This window comes from Lactuca virosa, chromosome 5 (genome assembly GCF_052849685.1).
Source record: "Lactuca virosa cultivar CGN04683 chromosome 5, Lactuca_virosa_CGN04683_v6, whole genome shotgun sequence".
NCBI lineage: Eukaryota > Viridiplantae > Streptophyta > Magnoliopsida > Asterales > Asteraceae > Lactuca > Lactuca virosa.
In genome coordinates, this window is record NC_136430.1 from 332819527 (window position 1) to 332838770 (window position 19244).

The 19244-nt window shown below is 36.2% G+C and overlaps 1 protein-coding gene and 1 non-coding gene across 2 annotated transcripts; both read left to right on the forward strand.

Annotated features, from left to right (window-relative positions):
- Positions 1-1576: 1576 nt before the first annotated feature.
- Positions 1577-1684, forward strand: LOC145118173 (small nucleolar RNA snoR97). The gene has a single exon (XR_013713149.1). It is a non-coding gene; the product is annotated as a small nucleolar RNA snoR97 (small nucleolar RNA).
- Positions 1685-3627: 1943 nt separating this feature from the next.
- LOC145117164 (allene oxide synthase 3-like) lies at positions 3628-5280 on the forward strand. The gene has a single exon (XM_079053466.1). The coding sequence runs from the start codon at positions 3692-3694 to the stop codon at positions 5135-5137; it is 1446 nt and encodes a 481-aa protein (XP_078909592.1). The 5' UTR covers positions 3628-3691; the 3' UTR covers positions 5138-5280.
- Positions 5281-19244: the final 13964 nt, after the last annotated feature.

Here is a 19244-nt window from a genome sequence, read left to right on the forward strand (position 1 = left end):
GACTAATCCCTTCCTATACTCTCTCAGAAGGGTAAAAGACCATTCTACCCCTCCAATGGTCCAAAGGTCCATTTGTTGACTAAACCCTAAAAGTCAACAAAATTCAACCCTAAGGAGTACGCGGCGCGTACCAGATTCCTACGTTGGGCGTACCCGACCGCTATGCTGATATCGGGCTGATTGAGCCCTATGCCCCGCGTACTGGGATTTACGCTCAGCGTACGTCCCAGTTTCACTATTATCTCACTTATGGTCTTAATCAGTTAAGACCTTGGCTCAAAATACAGATCTGGACCCCCTACAGCCTCCTAATCCATAAAGTCGAAGACTTTACGCTTTTGCATGGCTGTAATGGTCAACATCATCCAAAACACACCACTTCCTTCACTAAAGAGCTCATATCTCATGCATGGCTCACTCCTAACGTTCAAGACTGGATTTTTATGGATCTATAACACTTTATACACTGAAAATGGACAGATCAAGGTCTTATGGAGCTCCTTTACTCATAAAGTCTCCACCTTTGGGACAAAAACCCTAGAAATGGTCCATAAAGCTCAAATCAAAAAGGTTGAGAAAGCTTTGAGCTTTTTACCTCCAAATAATGCTCCAACCTCAGAAAGTTCAGATCCAAATCTTGCCCTCCAACTCTAGCTCCTTCAATGGCACCTCCTTCTCTTCAAAAGCACACAAGAACACGTTCAAGCTCAACCTCACTCACACAAGCTCTAGAACGAGGGTTAGGGCACACTTAGGGTTTTGCTCTCTAGAAATGGTGGCTAAAATTGAGGCCATAATGTTCCTTATATAGGGCTCACCCCTACAATTAGGGTTTCAATCTGAACCTAGTACGCCCAGCGTACACTATGGTACGCCCAGCGTACTGGGTAGACTTCGCGTCAAGAATACGCTCATGAGTACGCGCAACGTACTCTCCCTTACGCCCAACGTACTCGAAAGCCAAACATTCTATTCAAGGACTAATTTTGGAAACTTGAGGAAAGAAAATGATCAAAGAGATATACCTGAATTCCGGGATGTTACAGTCACACTTGAGGCACTAGGCTCTTAAGCTCCATGGAATCAAGCTACAACAAAGAGGTATGTATTCTATCTAGTTTTGTTATCCTAGTACATATGATTGTATGCTAGTTAGGGTAATACCTTGGAAAATTGATATTTGCATGTATAATAGAGAAAACATAGATCCAAGGTATTTAGGGTTGCATGTACACCTTAGGAGTGTTAGAATGCTCAAAACCCATCACTAAGACCTTGTTTTACCGGGAGAACCACTTGGTTGAAGTTGTATTTCAGATGATATTGTCAGATTTAGTTGAGGTTGATCTTTTCTTTTCAAATATTTAGGGTGTAGTTTTTGAATCTACCAATAATGAAATAATCCAAACATGTAAGATGTTGTGGATCCAAGACCTTGTTTTACAGGGAGAACCACTTGGTTGAAGTTGTATTTCACATGATATTTTTGGATTTCACTAAAATTTTACTTGATTGATTTTTAAGTCAATTATATTAGTTGGTTTGATGAGTTTAAACTATATAATCTTTATACTGAAATATATAATTGGCTAAGGTTCTGAAAAAATCAGAGAGGAATGTGTTGTCTATCAGCTTCTTCTTTTGTACTATCAACGATAATGGAGTAAAAAACAACAGACCATTCATTACTGTCATTGGTTCTTCATTTGGAGTATGGCTACCGGTTGCTTTGGTTGCTTGTTTATGTTCGTGTATGGCTGGCTGATTATGCTATCTCTGGATTATGTTGGTTCTTTATCTTTCTATTGCTTTTGTTCCCTACATTGACTCATGCCCTGCCATGTGTATACTAATGATTCTAGTTTGAATGGACTTAATTTTTTTCATTTTCAGAGACTCGGGGTTGGAACTTGGAATGAATTTGAATTTTCAGGTTTAAGTTTTCCATTATCTTCTATTCTCAAGGCCATCAAGAACTTAAGTGTCACTGACTCGCTGTGTAGAGTAAAGGCCAAAGGGTCACAAGCTCGGATAAACGAGGATGGTTTATAACATTAAGTAGAGTAAAGACCAAAGGGCCACAAAATTTTGGTTTTCTTAGAGCCCCCAAAGTGGTTGAGTCGCCCCTGTTCAAATGTCAATATAATGTGCAATATTCACAAGTGAATATGCCATATAATATTCATATGTGAATCTACCATATAATATTAATATTCAAATATGAATATACCATGTAATATCACATGTGAATATACTATGTGATATCACATGTAAATCTACAATGGAGACTATCATATGAGAACCTACCCACGTGTTCCTTTTAATGTTGTTATTTGTTTTTCTATAGTAAAATTTTGTGCAATATTAGCAATTTATTATATTTATTTACCATTGAAATGATTATTTGTATTTGACATGTTATATTTTGCGTAATGAATTATCTTTCTTGTGTATGATATTTTATTTTGTATTATGAGACTTTAAATGTGTTATTTAATTTGAAAATTAGTAAAACTATTAAAATTATATATATATATATATATATATATATATATACATATATATATATATATATATATATATATATATATATTAAACACTTAAAATTATGACACACAAAAATGTGTGTCGTGTTCCTTTATGACAAGGACTTTAATAACAATAAATGTGTATCATAGATGTGTTTTGTAAGCTTATGACATGCAAATGTGTGTCATCTTCCTTTATGATAGAGTCTTTAATGACACGCATTCGCGTGTTATCTATACCCCTTTATGACACACAATGTGTGTCATTAAAGGGTTGTTTTCTAATAGTGATACTTATTTTTGGAAAAATAAATGGAATGATGAGTTGTCTCTCAAATACTCGTTTCTAGAGCTGTATAAAATGGAATCAAACAAAAATTGCAAAGTCAGTGATCGAATTGAAGGAACGGGAACAACTGCTTCAAATCGGAGATGGTATACACAACCTAGGAGAGGTCGTGAATCGGATGCCCTGCTGAATCTTTCGACTGCTTTGGATGATGTTAGACTCACTGATGCAGCTGATTCTTGGAAATGGATTGGGGATAGTTCAGGTATGTTCTATGTGTCCTCTATGAGGCGTTTGTTAGATGAAAAGGCGTGTGGTAACAAAAATGCAAGGACCTTAATTGGTGTTTTGGTTCATTTGGAAAGCCCGTTGGTGTTAAAAAAAATGAGATGTGCTCCATTGAAGACGCCGGATGAATTACACCTTGTGGTATCTAAGTGGATAAAATATCGTACTAAGTTCTCTAATTTATGTTGGTTGGATTGGTATAAATATGTAATCCTTTTTATATATCTTGTACTTTGTAATCAGCTAACATCTTGCTACTTAGTTTTTTTATTTAATGCCGTTAAACAAACATATACAGAATATATACAAAACGCATAGGGATTTCAACAATTGTAATGAATCAATTGTTTTGTCTTTCATTACTTTAGTAAACCTTATAAGTTTTGTCTTTTATTACTTTAGTAAACCTTATGAGTTTTTTAGTGTATATATATATATATATATATATATATATATATATATATATATATATATATATATATATATATATATATATATATACTGAAAAGTTGCATGAGTCAGCTGGTTCATTTATAAAGCAAAGAAACCAACCTCGCACCTCTAATTGGTTACTTCAAACTTAGCCATGGCTTCATCTTCTTCCGATCACCCTGCATCCTCATCGCAACTCTCCTTGCGAGAAATACCCGGCAGCTATGGCCTGCCTTTCTTCGGACCGATCAAGGATCGCTACCACTACTTTTACAACCAAGGCCAGGACGAGTTCTTCAAATCCAGAATCAAGAAGTACAACTCCACCGTATTCCGCACCAACATGCCGCCGGGGCCATTCATCTCCTCCAATTCTAAAGTCGTCGCCGTCCTTGATTCCAAAAGCTTCACCATCCTCTTCAACAACGATAAAGTCGAAAAGAAAAACATTCTCGATGGCACCTACATGCCTTCCACCTCCTTCTTCGGTGGTTACCGAGTCTGCGCTTTCCTGGACACCACCGAATCTAATCACCATGCTCTCAAATCCTTCTTCCTCTCGTTCCTCGCTTCTTCGCACAAGAAGTTTATTCCATATCTCCGGACGAGTTTGTCGGAACTCTTTGAGAATCTCGAAAATGAGATCACAGATAAGAAATCCGCTGATTTTAATAAGCACAGTGATAACCTGGCGTTTGACTTTGTGTTCAAGCTTGTCACCGGAGTTCTTCCGTCTGAGACGAAGCTCAACTCGAAAGGTCCTGGAATCATCACCACCTGGTTAGCTCTTCAGCTAGCTCCGTTAGGAACAGCAGGGCTTAAATACGTTCCGGGTTTCCTCGAAGACATCATCCACACAGTTCGGTTGCCGTTTTTCTTGATCAAATCTGGATACAAGAAGCTTTACAATGCCGTTTTTGATTCTGCGTCGCTGTTACTGGATGAAGCTGAAAAGTTGGGTATGAAACGAGAGGAAGCTTGCCATAATTTGGTGTTTCTGACAGGGTTTAACGCGTTCGGCGGGATGAAAGTTCTGTTTCCGACTCTAATAAAGTGGATCGGATCCGGCGGAGAGAGTTTACACCGCCGCCTTGCTGAAGAAATCAGAGCCGTCGTTAAGGAAGAAGGAGACATCACTTTCTCTGCCTTGGAGAAGATGCCGTTGACTAAATCCGCTGTTTATGAGACTTTGAGAATCGATCCACCTGTTCAGTTCCAATACGCCAAAGCCAGGGAGGAGATTGTGGTGGAGAGCCACGACGCGGCGTTTCAGATTAAGAAAGGAGAGATTATCTTCGGATATCAGCCGCTAGCCACCAAGGATCCGAAGGTGTTTGAGAATCCAGATGATTTCATCGCCGACAGGTTCGTCGGAGAGGGAGAGAAGCTGATAAATTATGTGTACTGGTCGAATGCTAGAGAAACAGAACAACCATCGGCAGAGAACAAACAATGTCCGGCGAAGGACCTGGTGGTGCTGTGCTGCAGGCTGATGTTGGTGGAGCTTTTTCTCCGATACGATACGCTTACGGTGGACATCGGGAAATTTTCTGCACTCGGGACGCCCGTCACGATTACGTCGTTTACAAAGGCCACCTAATCTTTTTTTTTTTTCATGCATTTCAATTATTTAATTTTTTTTTTATATCGTGTGGTATATTTTATATATTTGTTCTTGTATTTTAATCCAAATAAATGACGACTTCCTTAAGCTATAAAGTAGCTTTTAGTTATTATTTTTAATTATTATTATTATTTTTTAAATAGCTTAAAAAAAGAAAAAAAAAAAAAAAAAAAAAAACTCCGGTTTTGATCTTAAATATTGTACTCTATTTCCAAAAATTGTTTAAACTAGTTTTTAGATTTAATGTAATTTTACAACTTTAAAAATTAACAACTAATTTACTACCGTTTCAGTTGCAAGCTAATTTTATTAAACACACTAGTTTATAACTTGTGGGAATCACGGTTATAAAATTAATTAAATTTTCATAATAAAAATTTATAATTATTAATCAATTATTTTAAATAAATCATTTTAAATAAATTATTAACTAAAAGATATATCAAAATTTTAAAGTTATTATAATTTCAAATTTAACATACAATTAGAAAATATAAATTTGAATTTTGAAATGAATTGTCTAATATATCTACATGACACATGACATAATATTAGTAATGAGTTGTATTATAATGACACTTGGCAAAAGAGATTAAAACTATTCATTTATTAGAATAGGGATTATCATAATAGTATTTATCATATCATTTTAAGTAAGAATAATATTTTTTTACAATTAAGAAATAGTGTAAACATATTTTCAATAAAGTTTATTTTAAAACGTTATTTTCTAAATCAATGTAAAAAATTTATATTATATGTTTATAATCAAATAAAATATATAAAATTTTGATAATATAATTTAGAATAAGTTGTTAATATATATACAGATGAATTTATATCCCGACGATCTGATCAAATATATAAAATTCCTCTCTTGTTGTTTATTGGTTTACAACTAATGTGATGTAAAATTTTTTTAGTTTCCTTCTTAATATCTTTCAAATTTTATACTATGTTAAATGGTAAAGAGAAAACCATAAATTTGGTATGTGTATAGTTTGCCGATTTCTATGATTATAGTTTTCGTGATTTTAAAACTGCAAATTTAATCCTTTTCATAAGATCTAATTTTGTTAATAATAAAATATCATTCAAATCACATGAACAAAATTTGTAGTTTTCTTAATAATTAAATAATCTATATATGGTAACTGCATATCTAATGGTTTTAAATCCTTTTCAATTTATCATAATACCCACCTCAACCTAACCCATGTCAAAACTCAATACTAACCTACCCCACCTTATTTATTTTAATTTCAAATTTGATTGGTTGATTTAATTTAAAGTGTCGACGGATCTTTAAACATTAAGTAGTTGTATTTTTCACTTAGATCCTTGTTAGGCCGGAGGTTGTGTGTGGGAAACTTCTCTCATTTTTTGTGGGTACATCACCATTTCCTTCACTTTTCTTTCCCTCACCTACTCCCAAGAAATGGGTGGAAAGTTTCACTCACTATTTTTTTTTTAAATAAAATTAATTGATTTTTATGATTTATAATTTTTAAACTAATAACAACCAAAAAATTTAATTAAAAAGAAAACGCATTTCAATAATTAAAATAAAAATTACAATAAACCTAAGATTTAAAAAAGTAGAAAATTAAAAAAAAAAACATAAAGAAAAAATCAAACAAACCAACAACCTATGGAAAATATTTTTTTCATAATTTTTCCCTCTTCTTCATCACGAACTCGAAAGCCGGTCCCGAGAGATGGTCGGTGTGTTCCATCAAGAACTTCATATCCTCCATTTCTTGTTTCTCCGTGTGCTCCTTCTTCCTAGCTTCTTCTTTTTCTTTGTCGAACGTCAAACGTTCAGAGAAATTAAGATTATATCGATCAAACAACGCTGTTATTTTCCGCATTTCCTCAACGTCCATGTTGAAATCCAATGCACCCGAAGAAGTCTCTTTTTCTCTTCCTCTTTGCTCTGTCCCTACCCATCGGTCAGACAATTTCTTCTAGCTCGAGTTCGTCCTCCTGATTGAAACCTAGACCGACCTGAGCATCGGAGGAAGTTGTGTAACCACTAGAGCCCGTTTTCGTTCGCTTTGATTGTTGTACTCCAAAAATAAAATCTTGCTCGTATTTTTTCCACCTAGGACATCTAACCAATAATTTCCAACAATCATGCCACTTGAATGGTTTTCCGACTTCCTCAAGGTAAAATTGCAAAGCTTCTTGAAGTATTTCTTCGTCGCCTTGGCCGCTTTTTCGTTGGGTTTTTAGGTTGTTGTACAACCCGTTAATTTTTTAAACCACCTTTGCTATTTCTCGAAACTTCGAATTCAGTTGGTGTTTCGTACGGTAGTTGTCATCTTTTTCTAGCTCCTCCCGAAACCGTTCTAAAATGCGAAACCAAAAATGCTTTCCCGGTTGTGCATTTCCCGTCTTCGAGTCCTCAGAAATGTCAACCCAAGCTTTTACCAAAACTAGCTCTTCTTGTGGAAGCCATGCTATCGACTTTTGTCTTCCCGGTTGTGCGACACCCTTGCGCGCTTGTTGTTTTCCTTTGCGTCGTTGTGGGGGTGGTGTGGGTTGAGTTTCGGGAATCATCTCTTCTTCTTCCGAGTCATCCAACTCATCGACAAGTTGAAATTGTTGTTAGGTTTGGGGTTGGGTTTGGGTTTGAGGTTGATTTGGCGAATGTTGATCGGGAAAAACAACAAAGTTTGAAAACATTTGCGGAGTAACATTTGGAACTTGGACCAGGTAATATTGTCTAACATTTTGGTATTAAAATTGTAGTGGAGATTGAATCGGAGCATCGAGTTGGGGACGATAAACTCCTTGTGATGATGAATCGATAGCAAAAATGTTTCGAGTAGAGGTGCTTAAACTCGAAACATGAGTTTTTTTCCTTCTATCAGAGGTTGGGGTTGATTGTCGGGATTCGTTTTTTTTTTTTTTTTTTGAAGAAAATAGAGGTTGTAGAGGGTTTGTTTGAAGGTTTGATCGAAGGTAAATAAGTATGAGTATTTATAGTGGTTGTAGAGGGTAAAAAAACAAAAAAATTACATTTAAAGGCATATAGTCATTGGTAATATATATATATATATATATATATATATATATATATATATATATATATATATATATATATATATATATATATATATATATATATATTACCGTTTTTTAACGGCTACTTAATAAAAAGCATTTCGACCAATCAACGAAGGAGGGAGAACGCGGCAAAGGGATCCCTCAGCCGTTCCCGCACCACCCTTCCCCGCACCGACGGTGCGGTGTTCCGCCGTGCGGGACTGTTCTCGCGCCCTTCCCCGCCCATGATACTGTCCGGTCTTAAATGCTATGTTGCACCCTCCGTAGTTTAGTGGGACTGTTGAAAGGTATAATACAAAGACAAAAATATATAATAAAAAATATAAAATATAAAAAACTTACACAAATGGTCGCTAAGGTATAGGGGTGTTCGTTTGGATGGATCAGTTCGGTCCGATCCAATCAAATACATCCAAATTGATTTCAGTTTTCAAAAATGAATCCAAATAGTCCAAACTATGTTCAAATCCAATCTGATTTGATCCAATTACAATTCAATTGGATCGGTTTTTATAATTCGATTTTAAAAAACCAGAACATTTTAAAACGACATATAATTATAATATTATCCAACTTTACAGAAGAAGCAAAACCAAATTATTTAATTGTGATTTAAAATTTATAAACTACAAAGAAGGTATATTCTAATTTAATATTGTCACAACTAGCCTTTTTAGCTAGGAAATTCTGCTCTCATGTAAGCACCAATTATTGTAAGGCTTGTATCAATGCATTAAGGGTTATATTATGGGTCCTAATGAACCATGTATTATTATAATACAAAGTATTTATGTATCTCTCAATCTCTCCCAAATCTCTCCATATATATCAAATCTCTCCATGTATATCAAATCTCTCCCAAATCTCTCCATATATATATCAAATCTCTCCATGTATATCAAATCTCTCCATGTATATCAAATCTCTCCCAAAACTCTCCATGTATATCAAATCTCTCCCAAATCTCTCCATGTATATCAAATCTCTCCCAAATCTCTCCATGTATATCAAATCTCTCCTAAATATCTCTATGTATCTTCCTTAGTCAAAAACAACTCAAAACGAGAGGAGAAAACTCAAAATAACAAGCCCATTCCGGAATATACTATTCATTTTCGGAACCTCTCTTCTTGGTCCGGAACCCTCTTGGTCCGGAACCCTCTTAGTCCGGAATACCTTCTAAGGAATCGGGAAGATTCGCATCTCGGAACCCCTCCCTGCTTCGGACCTTCTGATGGACTCTGGAATACCCTTGCACCGGACAATCTCGATCTGGAATAACCTCTCATTCGGACAACCTCGTTCGGGGCCTTCGTGTTTACTTCGGAAGGTCTCGACTCGCAGCCTCGGAAGGAATTGGTTCCGGATCAGAGCTGACTCCGGAACCTGAGAGGAGCTTCGGAACAATGGAAATTGACTTCGGAACTCGCCCATCTGACTCTGGAACTCACTTTTGGCTCCAGATTTTTGACCATTTCGGAACTTCTCTTCATTTTAGGAAATTTTGACGTCGGGAATCCCACCAAACTCGTATTTTTCATTACTTAGACCTCCTTAACCACTATTTTATGCTAAATTTGAGTAATTGAAAACATATTTACATAAAATAATAATTAATATCTATAAAAGTATTATATTAAAACATAAAGTGATAAGGGGTTGACTTTATGATGGGATGTAATACCCATTTCCCATGCAATTCACCCATGCAAGAACCACCAAATAACAATGTTTGAACCAATAGATTTCCAATTTTCCATGCACCTACCCCTTCTCCCTTTTTCCTTATCCTCTTAAAGCAACGACAGTGGGAGATTTTAAACTTCTCCACTTCTCCCACTTCCCCCATATTCTCTCAAATATTTCATTCAAGAACAAAAGCAAGGATTTTGTTAAGGCTCAACTCTTCCAGTGCTCCTTAAGGTGTTAGGACAACATTTTTTCCCAGGAAGTTCCTCAACTCATCCAAGAACTTAGGCTTGAAATCTTCATCCCATCACTCCAACCAACCCATCAACCAACTCAAGGTGAGCTTCACACCCCTACTTTTTCGAGTTTTAGTATTTTTGGGGGATAATACAAGTCAAATCTTGTATAGCGATCATCGAAGAACTCCATCATCGCGGTCTTGATAGACCCAAACATCTCTAGGATCTGATCTTGGACAATAGCAACCACCTCCTCGCGGATGATCTCAATGACGCGGTCCTCTGACAATGCTGGCCTACCCTGACTACCAGCTCCCGATCCCGACCCAAATCCGATCTCAAATCGTCTTGCAGTCACCATACTGAAAATATACCAGGAAGATATCAAATAATCCACATATCATAACGGGGAACCAACTCCCATGAAGCCCTAGGGGTTGTGGCTTCCTTGCTACACGTACGGGTCCTGTGCTTCCAGTAGTACGGGCCCATACTACCTTCCACACCTACCCGAATTTGTCTCAAGGATCATTACAGTGCCCTAAAAATACTCATAAACATAGGTGAACACTCCATCCTCACTCCCTAGAGGAAAAGCTAAACGTCTTACAACTGGCCGGCTGACCCCACACAACTCACCCATGAAACGTCCACCAACCCTGCAACACTCGTGTATGCTAGCCATACATAACACTGGACCCTATAGACATTCGAATATTTGATCCTACCCTAAGCCCTTCATCAAACAAGAACAAAAAATAAGGCCAAATCAACATTCTCAGGCTATAGGATCTTAGTTATATATAATCATGATGCATACACTAAGCAACTACAGTAATGATGCCAGTCACATAAAAGAAAGGTCCTAGGCTACCAGGCATCATATAATCAGGCAATTCTATCATGAAATTCCTGAAGATCCCTAGCATATCACTAGCATGCTATTCTAACATAACACAATATCAAACAACAGTATGGTATTTTGGGGTCTACTTACTTGCTCCGGCTGATCGTACACATCGCATCATCCTTGAGTATTTTGAAAACCATTTGAAAATCTTTTCCTTAGTTTGAGACTGGACTCACACGAGTGTTCCTCCAATTCACTCAAACCAAGGCTCTGATACCAACTTGTAACATTCGAAAAATTCTTGAAAAATTTAAACTTGTAAAACATACCACAAACCATCATTGTTTACAAATTGTTTTCAAAATAAGTTTTATATCAGGGAAATCCCAAAATCGTAAAACAAAATATGAGGAGGTGCACCATCACGCCTTCGCCTTCCCGCGATCCTCTGAAGTACCTGAAACATAATCCAAAACTGTAAGCCCAAAGCTTAGTGAGTTTCCCCCAAATTGCCAATACATAACAAATAGCACAAAATATAGTAACAACATACTATGGGCCCAATCAACCTTCGGGTTGGAATACCCCAGGCCCCTCAACCATCGTGTTGGAATGTCAATATACTATGTGTCTAATCATCCTCGGGATAGAATACCCTAGGCCATTAACCATCGAGTTGGAATGCTCCGGCCTGTTGGCTTACGCACAAATAAGTGAAGCCTCAACCACCAATCAATCATGTTCACATAATACATATAACCATACTATTAACCAGCTAGCAAACAAATAAACAGATCTTACAGATCACAAACATAACATCATCCTAACTACCAGGATACTGATCTACCATATGACTATAGCATAACATGCACCAGATCACTATAGCATAACATGCATAACGAGATATCAATCCAAGGGCCGACATTGGTGCCTTCGACCCGCAGGTATAGTGAGAAAACTCACCTCACAAGTAGTGCTAAACCGGTAAAATCCAACTCCAAAACTCAGCTCCGGACACAAATGCCTACAACCACCATGTGACCAACCCCATCAAAACCCCGAAATACCCAAAATGACCTCAAGAGTCAAACTTGGTCAACCATGGTCAAAGTCAAGGTCAACAGTTCATGTTAACCCAACTCGTCGAGTGCACCTACCAACTCATCGAATTCCTACAGTATTCAGAAAAGCAGGAAAACCCTATCCAACTCGTCGAGTTGGCTGGAAAACTCGCCGAGTTTTCCCAGCTTAACACATTCAGTCCTTTATCATCAAGTCCAATGCTTTAAAATGTAGATCTGATACCCAAGAAATCAAGGTGTCGACTTTATACCTCAAAATGTAGATCTGATAAGCAATAGATATGCAAGGTGTCGACTTTATACCTCAATAGATAAGCAAGGTGTCGACTTTATACCTCAATAGATAAGCAAGGTGTCGACTTTATACCTCAATAGATAAGCAATAGATAAGCAAGGTGTCGACTTTATCATCAAGTCCAATGCTTTAAAATGTAGATCTGATAAGCAATAGATAAGCAAGGTGTCGACTTTATACCTCAAAATAACTGCAACAAAAGAGTAGGTTCTGGATCTAAATCCTTCCTTTCAATCAAGCCACCTCAAACTTCAAGCTCCTTCAAAAGAACACCAAGAAATCACTCTTCAAGCTCACACACACACAAATATGGGAGAGGATGCACGAACTAGGTTTTCTTCTGGACAGAGGAGACTGATAAGGAGGTCGGCCAAAAGGGTATAAGGCCTTTAAATAGGGTGCAACACCCTAAATATTAGGGTTTCTTAATCAGCCAACAACCCGTCGAGTTTTCCTCACCAACTCGTCGAGTTGGTCCAAAAATATGCGCGACCCAAAAGCCTTCAACACGTCGAGTTGAGGCCATCAACTCGACGAGTTCCAAGGGGAATTTGCCTTTTAAGGAATAAATATCATACCTGGAAGTCGGGATGTTACACTTGTTTCTTACCCTCTTTATATATTTGTGTAGCTCTCTACTAGTACTACAACTTTCCATAAGGTTGCGCTGCCAAATTTTAACTTTTATTTTTAACCCGTATTTTATATTTTTCTAAAAATCATATCTTCTTCATACAAACTCCTTTTTTGACCTTCTTCCTTTTAAGATTCTTATCTCTCGAAGTATTAAGATTTTCCTTTTAGTGTTGTTATACAAAACTTAACCGATTTCTTTATGCCTTTTTGACGTTAATAGTCTTATTAACACGGTTGATTTTTACTTGTTATAAAATCATAACTCCTCCAATCGGAGTCTGAATTTTACAAAGTTTATATCTTTGGGACCACTTTGTTGTGTACTGACCATTATAAAAAGTGGTGTAACTTTTTGGTCACCCTTTTTTGACCCTATCATATAACTGATCATATTTTTCTTGACATATGAAAAGCTCTATTATCATCATTTGTCGATGCTAATATCTAATAACGGTTGATTACAGGAATTTCTCAATCGTCACATAATTTATTTGTCTCTTTTTCCGATTGCTCATGGCTATTTTGCGTGCCTTTCAAAGCCTGAAAGGCTTCTTCAAATTTGAGTTGTTGATTGGCAAGAATATGTGCATGTGTCCGAGTGTAAGCAGAAAAATCATTCAATAAATGCATTCCCTCCATTAGACATGAGCGAGCCCTATCAAGGCTTTCTTCATCCGATGTACTTGCTAGCTCAGGACCTTTGGGAACAGGGGTCCTAGAAAATGTCATTGGAATAGGGGTAAAGAGGCTGCAAATGTGACAAGTATAGGCATAGGAGCCTCTTTCTCAAAAGAGGCAACACTGAAATAAACAACACACACGTCAGCATCGAGAAAGATAAAAGGAAAAGGTAAAATGAAAGGATGTATGGAGATAAACACGCCATATTTCTGAGAAGCATTAGCAGTTGATTCTGGATTAGAATCGTCCCCAAACAACGGAGTAGTGTCGAAAATTTCCACGGGGGTAAGATTCAAGTTGCCAGGAACATCCGAACCATATGGAAGAGGATCCACCGTGACAGTTGTGGACTCGACATTGGATGCCTAGAAAAGTCCAAAGCCAACTCCAAAAAGCTTTTGATGAAAGGCAGGAGTAGCAGATAAAGTGGAAGGAGTTTGATCTTTCGGCAATGGATCAACAAACTTAGGAATAACTGGAATTTCCGAAGTAAAAGAGAGAGGAGCACCAGAACTTGGCATGTTTTAACTTAGGAGCAGTAATTACCGTACACTAATGAAGAGTAGTTGTTGTAGATGTTTCCAAAGAAGGCCCTGCACTGACAGACTCAGAAAAAGGATGATTCCCAGACGACAATAGACCACAATTTCTTGCTTCATTACCACGGGTGGCCCTTTTGCGTTTAGGGGAAGATAAATCGATCACCTTCTTAGGACGATCCATTACCCCTCACAAGGAAACAATTTTCTTAGTCCCTGCTTTTCTTTTGGAAAATTGAGCTCTCAATACTACCCTAGTCGAAGAAGATGGAGGTTTCTACTAGTTATGCTCCGCCTTCACAATGTTTTTGGAGGAGGGGGAATGACAGGCACGACAATATCTTGACCAGTATGGTTAATATTAGAATCCATACTGGATTTTGATTGAGAATGAGAATTGGGAATAGTAACCTCCTTTGTGACCAGAGCAGAACTTACTAAACATTTGCGATGCACTCGCTCCAGTAAAGTGACTTATCGGCTCACAAGGGATTCCACTGGTTTCTTCCCTAATTTGTTCCAGTAGGAACTGATCCCCACCATACCTAACATTACCTCTTCAGGTTCAGTCCACTTAACAAAATTCTTAAACAGTTTGCAATGCTTTGTTCTTTAGGGGAAATCAAGAGAGGGATCGGCATCCTATCAGCAGTAACACCATACACTATAGGCCCAGCAAAGGCGGAGGCAACGACATAGAAGAACTCTTCCTTCCAATACTTTATAGAAGTATGAAGGCCTTCCCAGATCTCCACCAGACCAAGGCAGAGAGAAAAGGATATCTAATCACCATTGGAAATAGGGACATAGATTTGGTGGAATACGGTGATAAAGGGCATGAAATCTAAGGTAGAGCACAACATATAAATGATTTTTCGAAAACCATTTGGAGTAATCTGGGCGATGTGCAGGTGGTAGTAGTCCAGAACCACCTCCAAAAACTCAAACGTTGGTAATCGTAGACCCGGTTTGAAGAAAACACGATACACCCCAACAAACCCTTCTGGGGTGGCAACAATGGCATCCCCAAGCTTAGGCAAACGAAGGCGAAATTCAGGGTCAATATGGTACCTTTTCATGATATCAGAAAGGCTCTTAGGGGTAAGTTTGGACTTCATAGTGCGAATGCTCGAAATTTCTTTGCTAGCCATGGGAAAGTAAAATGAAGAAGAAAGAGTGAAAAGTAATTTGAAGAAGAAAATTACAGGCACTGAAGAAAAGTAACTAACCAAGGGGGTATTTATAGGGATCAAGCAAAGCTATATTTGTGGAGAAAACAAGGTGGCAATTATATATTATATCCTCCTTAAATGGAAAAGAATTGAGGAGACCGTTATAGGAAATGATGAACACTAGAAGCCGCCAAACTGTCATGTCAAAGTTTAATTTAGGTGTCTATTCCTATCCGGTTACAACTATGACTTTATAATATTTTTTAAGTAATACCATAAGATGACAAACCTGCTCGGTACAAGAAGATGTCATAACCCCCTAAATATCGACTATAAATAAGTGACGAACATCACTTTACAAGGTACGCAAACACATATACACCACTCTATCAAACTCCATTTGATTTTCAATATATTCTCTCAAGGTCTTTTCTGACTTTATCATCAGAGCATTGGTTCGGGACCCCCTCCCTGCCAATCAGCTTACGAATTGTTTGCTGTCTCCGGGTTAACTTAATCGTGAAGGAGATAACTCTCATAAGAGATGGAAGGTGAAACCGGAGGCGCATCATACATTTAGAATTACCCTCAAGACAATTTGATTCAACGGACCAATCAAGCATGATATGTATTTTTTTTCCAAAAAAAATAATGGATTGATTAACTCTTTAACTAATCTCGGTACAAGAAGTAACCTCCGGTTCACAATCAAAAAAATAAAAATAATAAAAATAAATAAAGAAATAACTCTTTAACTAATCTCGAAACGAGTTGAATCCATCCATTTTACACTTAAGTTTGAATCATACATGATACATCACAAGTTATCATTAATATTAGCATTCCATAAACGATTTAGTTTTTTATGTAAGCAACTGGGAGTTAATTTAATAGAAAGATGACAGTGGATTTTCGTTGGCAACAGACAATAATGGTGATAAAATTCTAGTTAAAAATGTCATATTCCATCATTATTATATAATACAGTAATCAATTAATAAAAAAGTCTATTAATGTCATATTCTATCTAGATCTCTTTGGTTTGTTAATTCGGTTATTATTATTTTTAGATAATCATTTTTCTAAAGTATAAATATGATATATTTGAGACCATCATCTTCTAACTAATACAACCCAAAAGACTTTTTTAATAATGGTTTTTAGTTGATATATATATATATATATATCCCTATCTAATAAACGAAAGTAATATGCCACGTGTCCCTTCAAAAACACTGATTTCATCCAATGTTAAATACCGTTTTTGCCCCTCTTTGATATAAATTTCAATATATAAGGTATGATATAGATTGCAATTAAGTTGATTTATTTTTGCTGGAAATTCAGATTTAAAATTGGAAGATAAGAGTGTATTCCTAAATTATAGGAATTGCACTATGGAGATAGCATGTCAAATTCTATTTTGCTGGAAAATTGATTACTAATCAACCGTGTGTGCAGGGATTCAAATTACTAACGGCAAAAATGGTAAAATTAGTTTGATTTTATCTTTGGCACAATAAAAAAATATGCTAATTTCAGCAATAATTAGTGCCTATCTAATCACATCCCTAAATATACGGTTAATTGATAATTGATATATGTTCCCATTTATGGTTTATAAGTTTATATTATATGCATATATTTTCAACATACACGAAAAATGTAAAACTTGGTTGCTATTTATTGTAAAATTCCATGTTAACAAAGGACCAAATTTGAAAAAATGACAAAAAATTAACAAGTTATTAACTTCTTATTACAATCTATTTCTAAATAATTACTAATATAGAAGTCTAAACAAAACATATATCTTATTAATTTCATTGAATTTTTTAAATCTTTGATTTTCTATTACCATTTTTAATTATTAATATTGTTTTTTTCTATCTTACCCGTGGTTTCCACGGGTCGTAACCTAGTATATATATATATATATATATATATATATATATATATATATATATATATATATATATATAATAAGAAGATTTTTGACACGTGGCTTTCTTTTAGCCCCTCCAATCGATTTTTCCCCGCTCATTTGATTTCATCTAACTGAATTTCCTATATTGCCCATCTATGGTCAAGTCAACTCTGTGCAATGTACACGAAACCTGATTATTCAATACTTATCTGTTTATTCCACAAATTACTCACTGTTTCCTTTAATTTTGCCTTCTTGATTTTGGAAACCAAATACTAATTCAAATTTGAAATCCCCAAATCTCGCAAGCAATTCCAAATCAACGATTTTGGAGGAAATTAGGGTTCTAAAACAAAATCATCTCCAAATCAACTCTTATAAACTATGGTTGTGCACTTTCTTCTTCAACTTCACTGGTATTTTATGGAAGAAATAGAAGCCACCATACAAATCTCAAGTTTTGGAACTTCTTTTAAGACTGTCAGACACCTCGAAGCACATTCGTTTCAAGATTCCATTTCGATTCATTTCGAGTGGTTTACTGACTTCACATTTCAGATTTCAGATTTGTTTTTCCGCACATTTCAGAACGATGACAACGTCTGCTAATGATATTTCAGAGATCGGGTAAACAATTCCACTTATGATCGCTCTGTAAATCAGTTCTAGAGTTCGTTTACGTAGTTGTTTGATGATTTGATCTGATTGTTCTAAATATACCATGTCGATGCTCACTAACACGGTGATTAACCAGAGTGATTGAGTTTTCCGGGATCTTGGTGGGGAGGCGGGAAGTTGTTGGCGGTGGCAGAGTGATTAACACGATGCTCACTTCAATCCGTCCATATATAATCTTCATAACCAAAGTGATTAACCAGAGTGATTGAGTTCAAATAATTAACTCATCTTTCAAGTTCATTGCAATTGCAAAAAACGTTTATCTTCTCCTCTTTATTGATTTATACTCCTGGAAAAACCCTATGTCGATGTTAACACAAAACCTAAATGGTAATTGGAAGAATGACGTCAGTAATCGATTCTTTTGCACACCCATTTTTCTTTTTTCGCCATTCTGTGCCTTCGGCAAACACTATTTGGCACTTCCTGGTCCCGGATAATAATATCTTACAGCTATTCATCTTAGGGATTTATTGAAGTCTAAAAACGATAGGTGATTTTTATTTATTTCCTTTTTCTTTTTCTTTTTTATTTTTGTTAACTACAATGATTTTACATCTGATTTCATTCTATTTGGTGTAATCATACGTTTTTTGGTTCTTGATTCAGAAATTGATGTGTGTGTGGTTGGTGATTACTACGATTAGAAAATGATATGAAGATCGATCCTTATCATGAAGATGAACGGACTGGTTATTTGAGATATGTCCAGGTGCATCACGTTTTCGGTGTAAATGAAGCTTATTTATTAGTCATGAGTAGGTGGCATGTCTATATGCTAAGTTTATAGTTATATGTAGATGGTTCTCACCACATAAAACACACCTCTCCATGCTTATGAGAGATACAAAATTATTTAGTTGTTCATCTGATATTTAAATAACAAGTTGGACTATTTGAAAATATCTTGAAGGTCAAAATTGAAATAACTGTTTGTAAATTTACAGGCAAAGTACAAGTTTCTATAGTTTGGAGCTGACATAGTGAAACTTGAGCAAGTTTTGAAAAGTTGAATAACTTAGCTACCATAATAGTTTTTAACCTCTCTCTCCTTTAAATATTGTATTGTTAACTTAAAGTCTCTATGAAATAAGCTTAATGTTTTGATTTTAATATAGGTGGAGACATATATTATGAGAGAGATTTCTGGGAGCATGTGGAGGAAGTGATGTATATTTGGCTCCATAGTGCTTATCTTACTATTCTTATCTTTTGTTTATTAT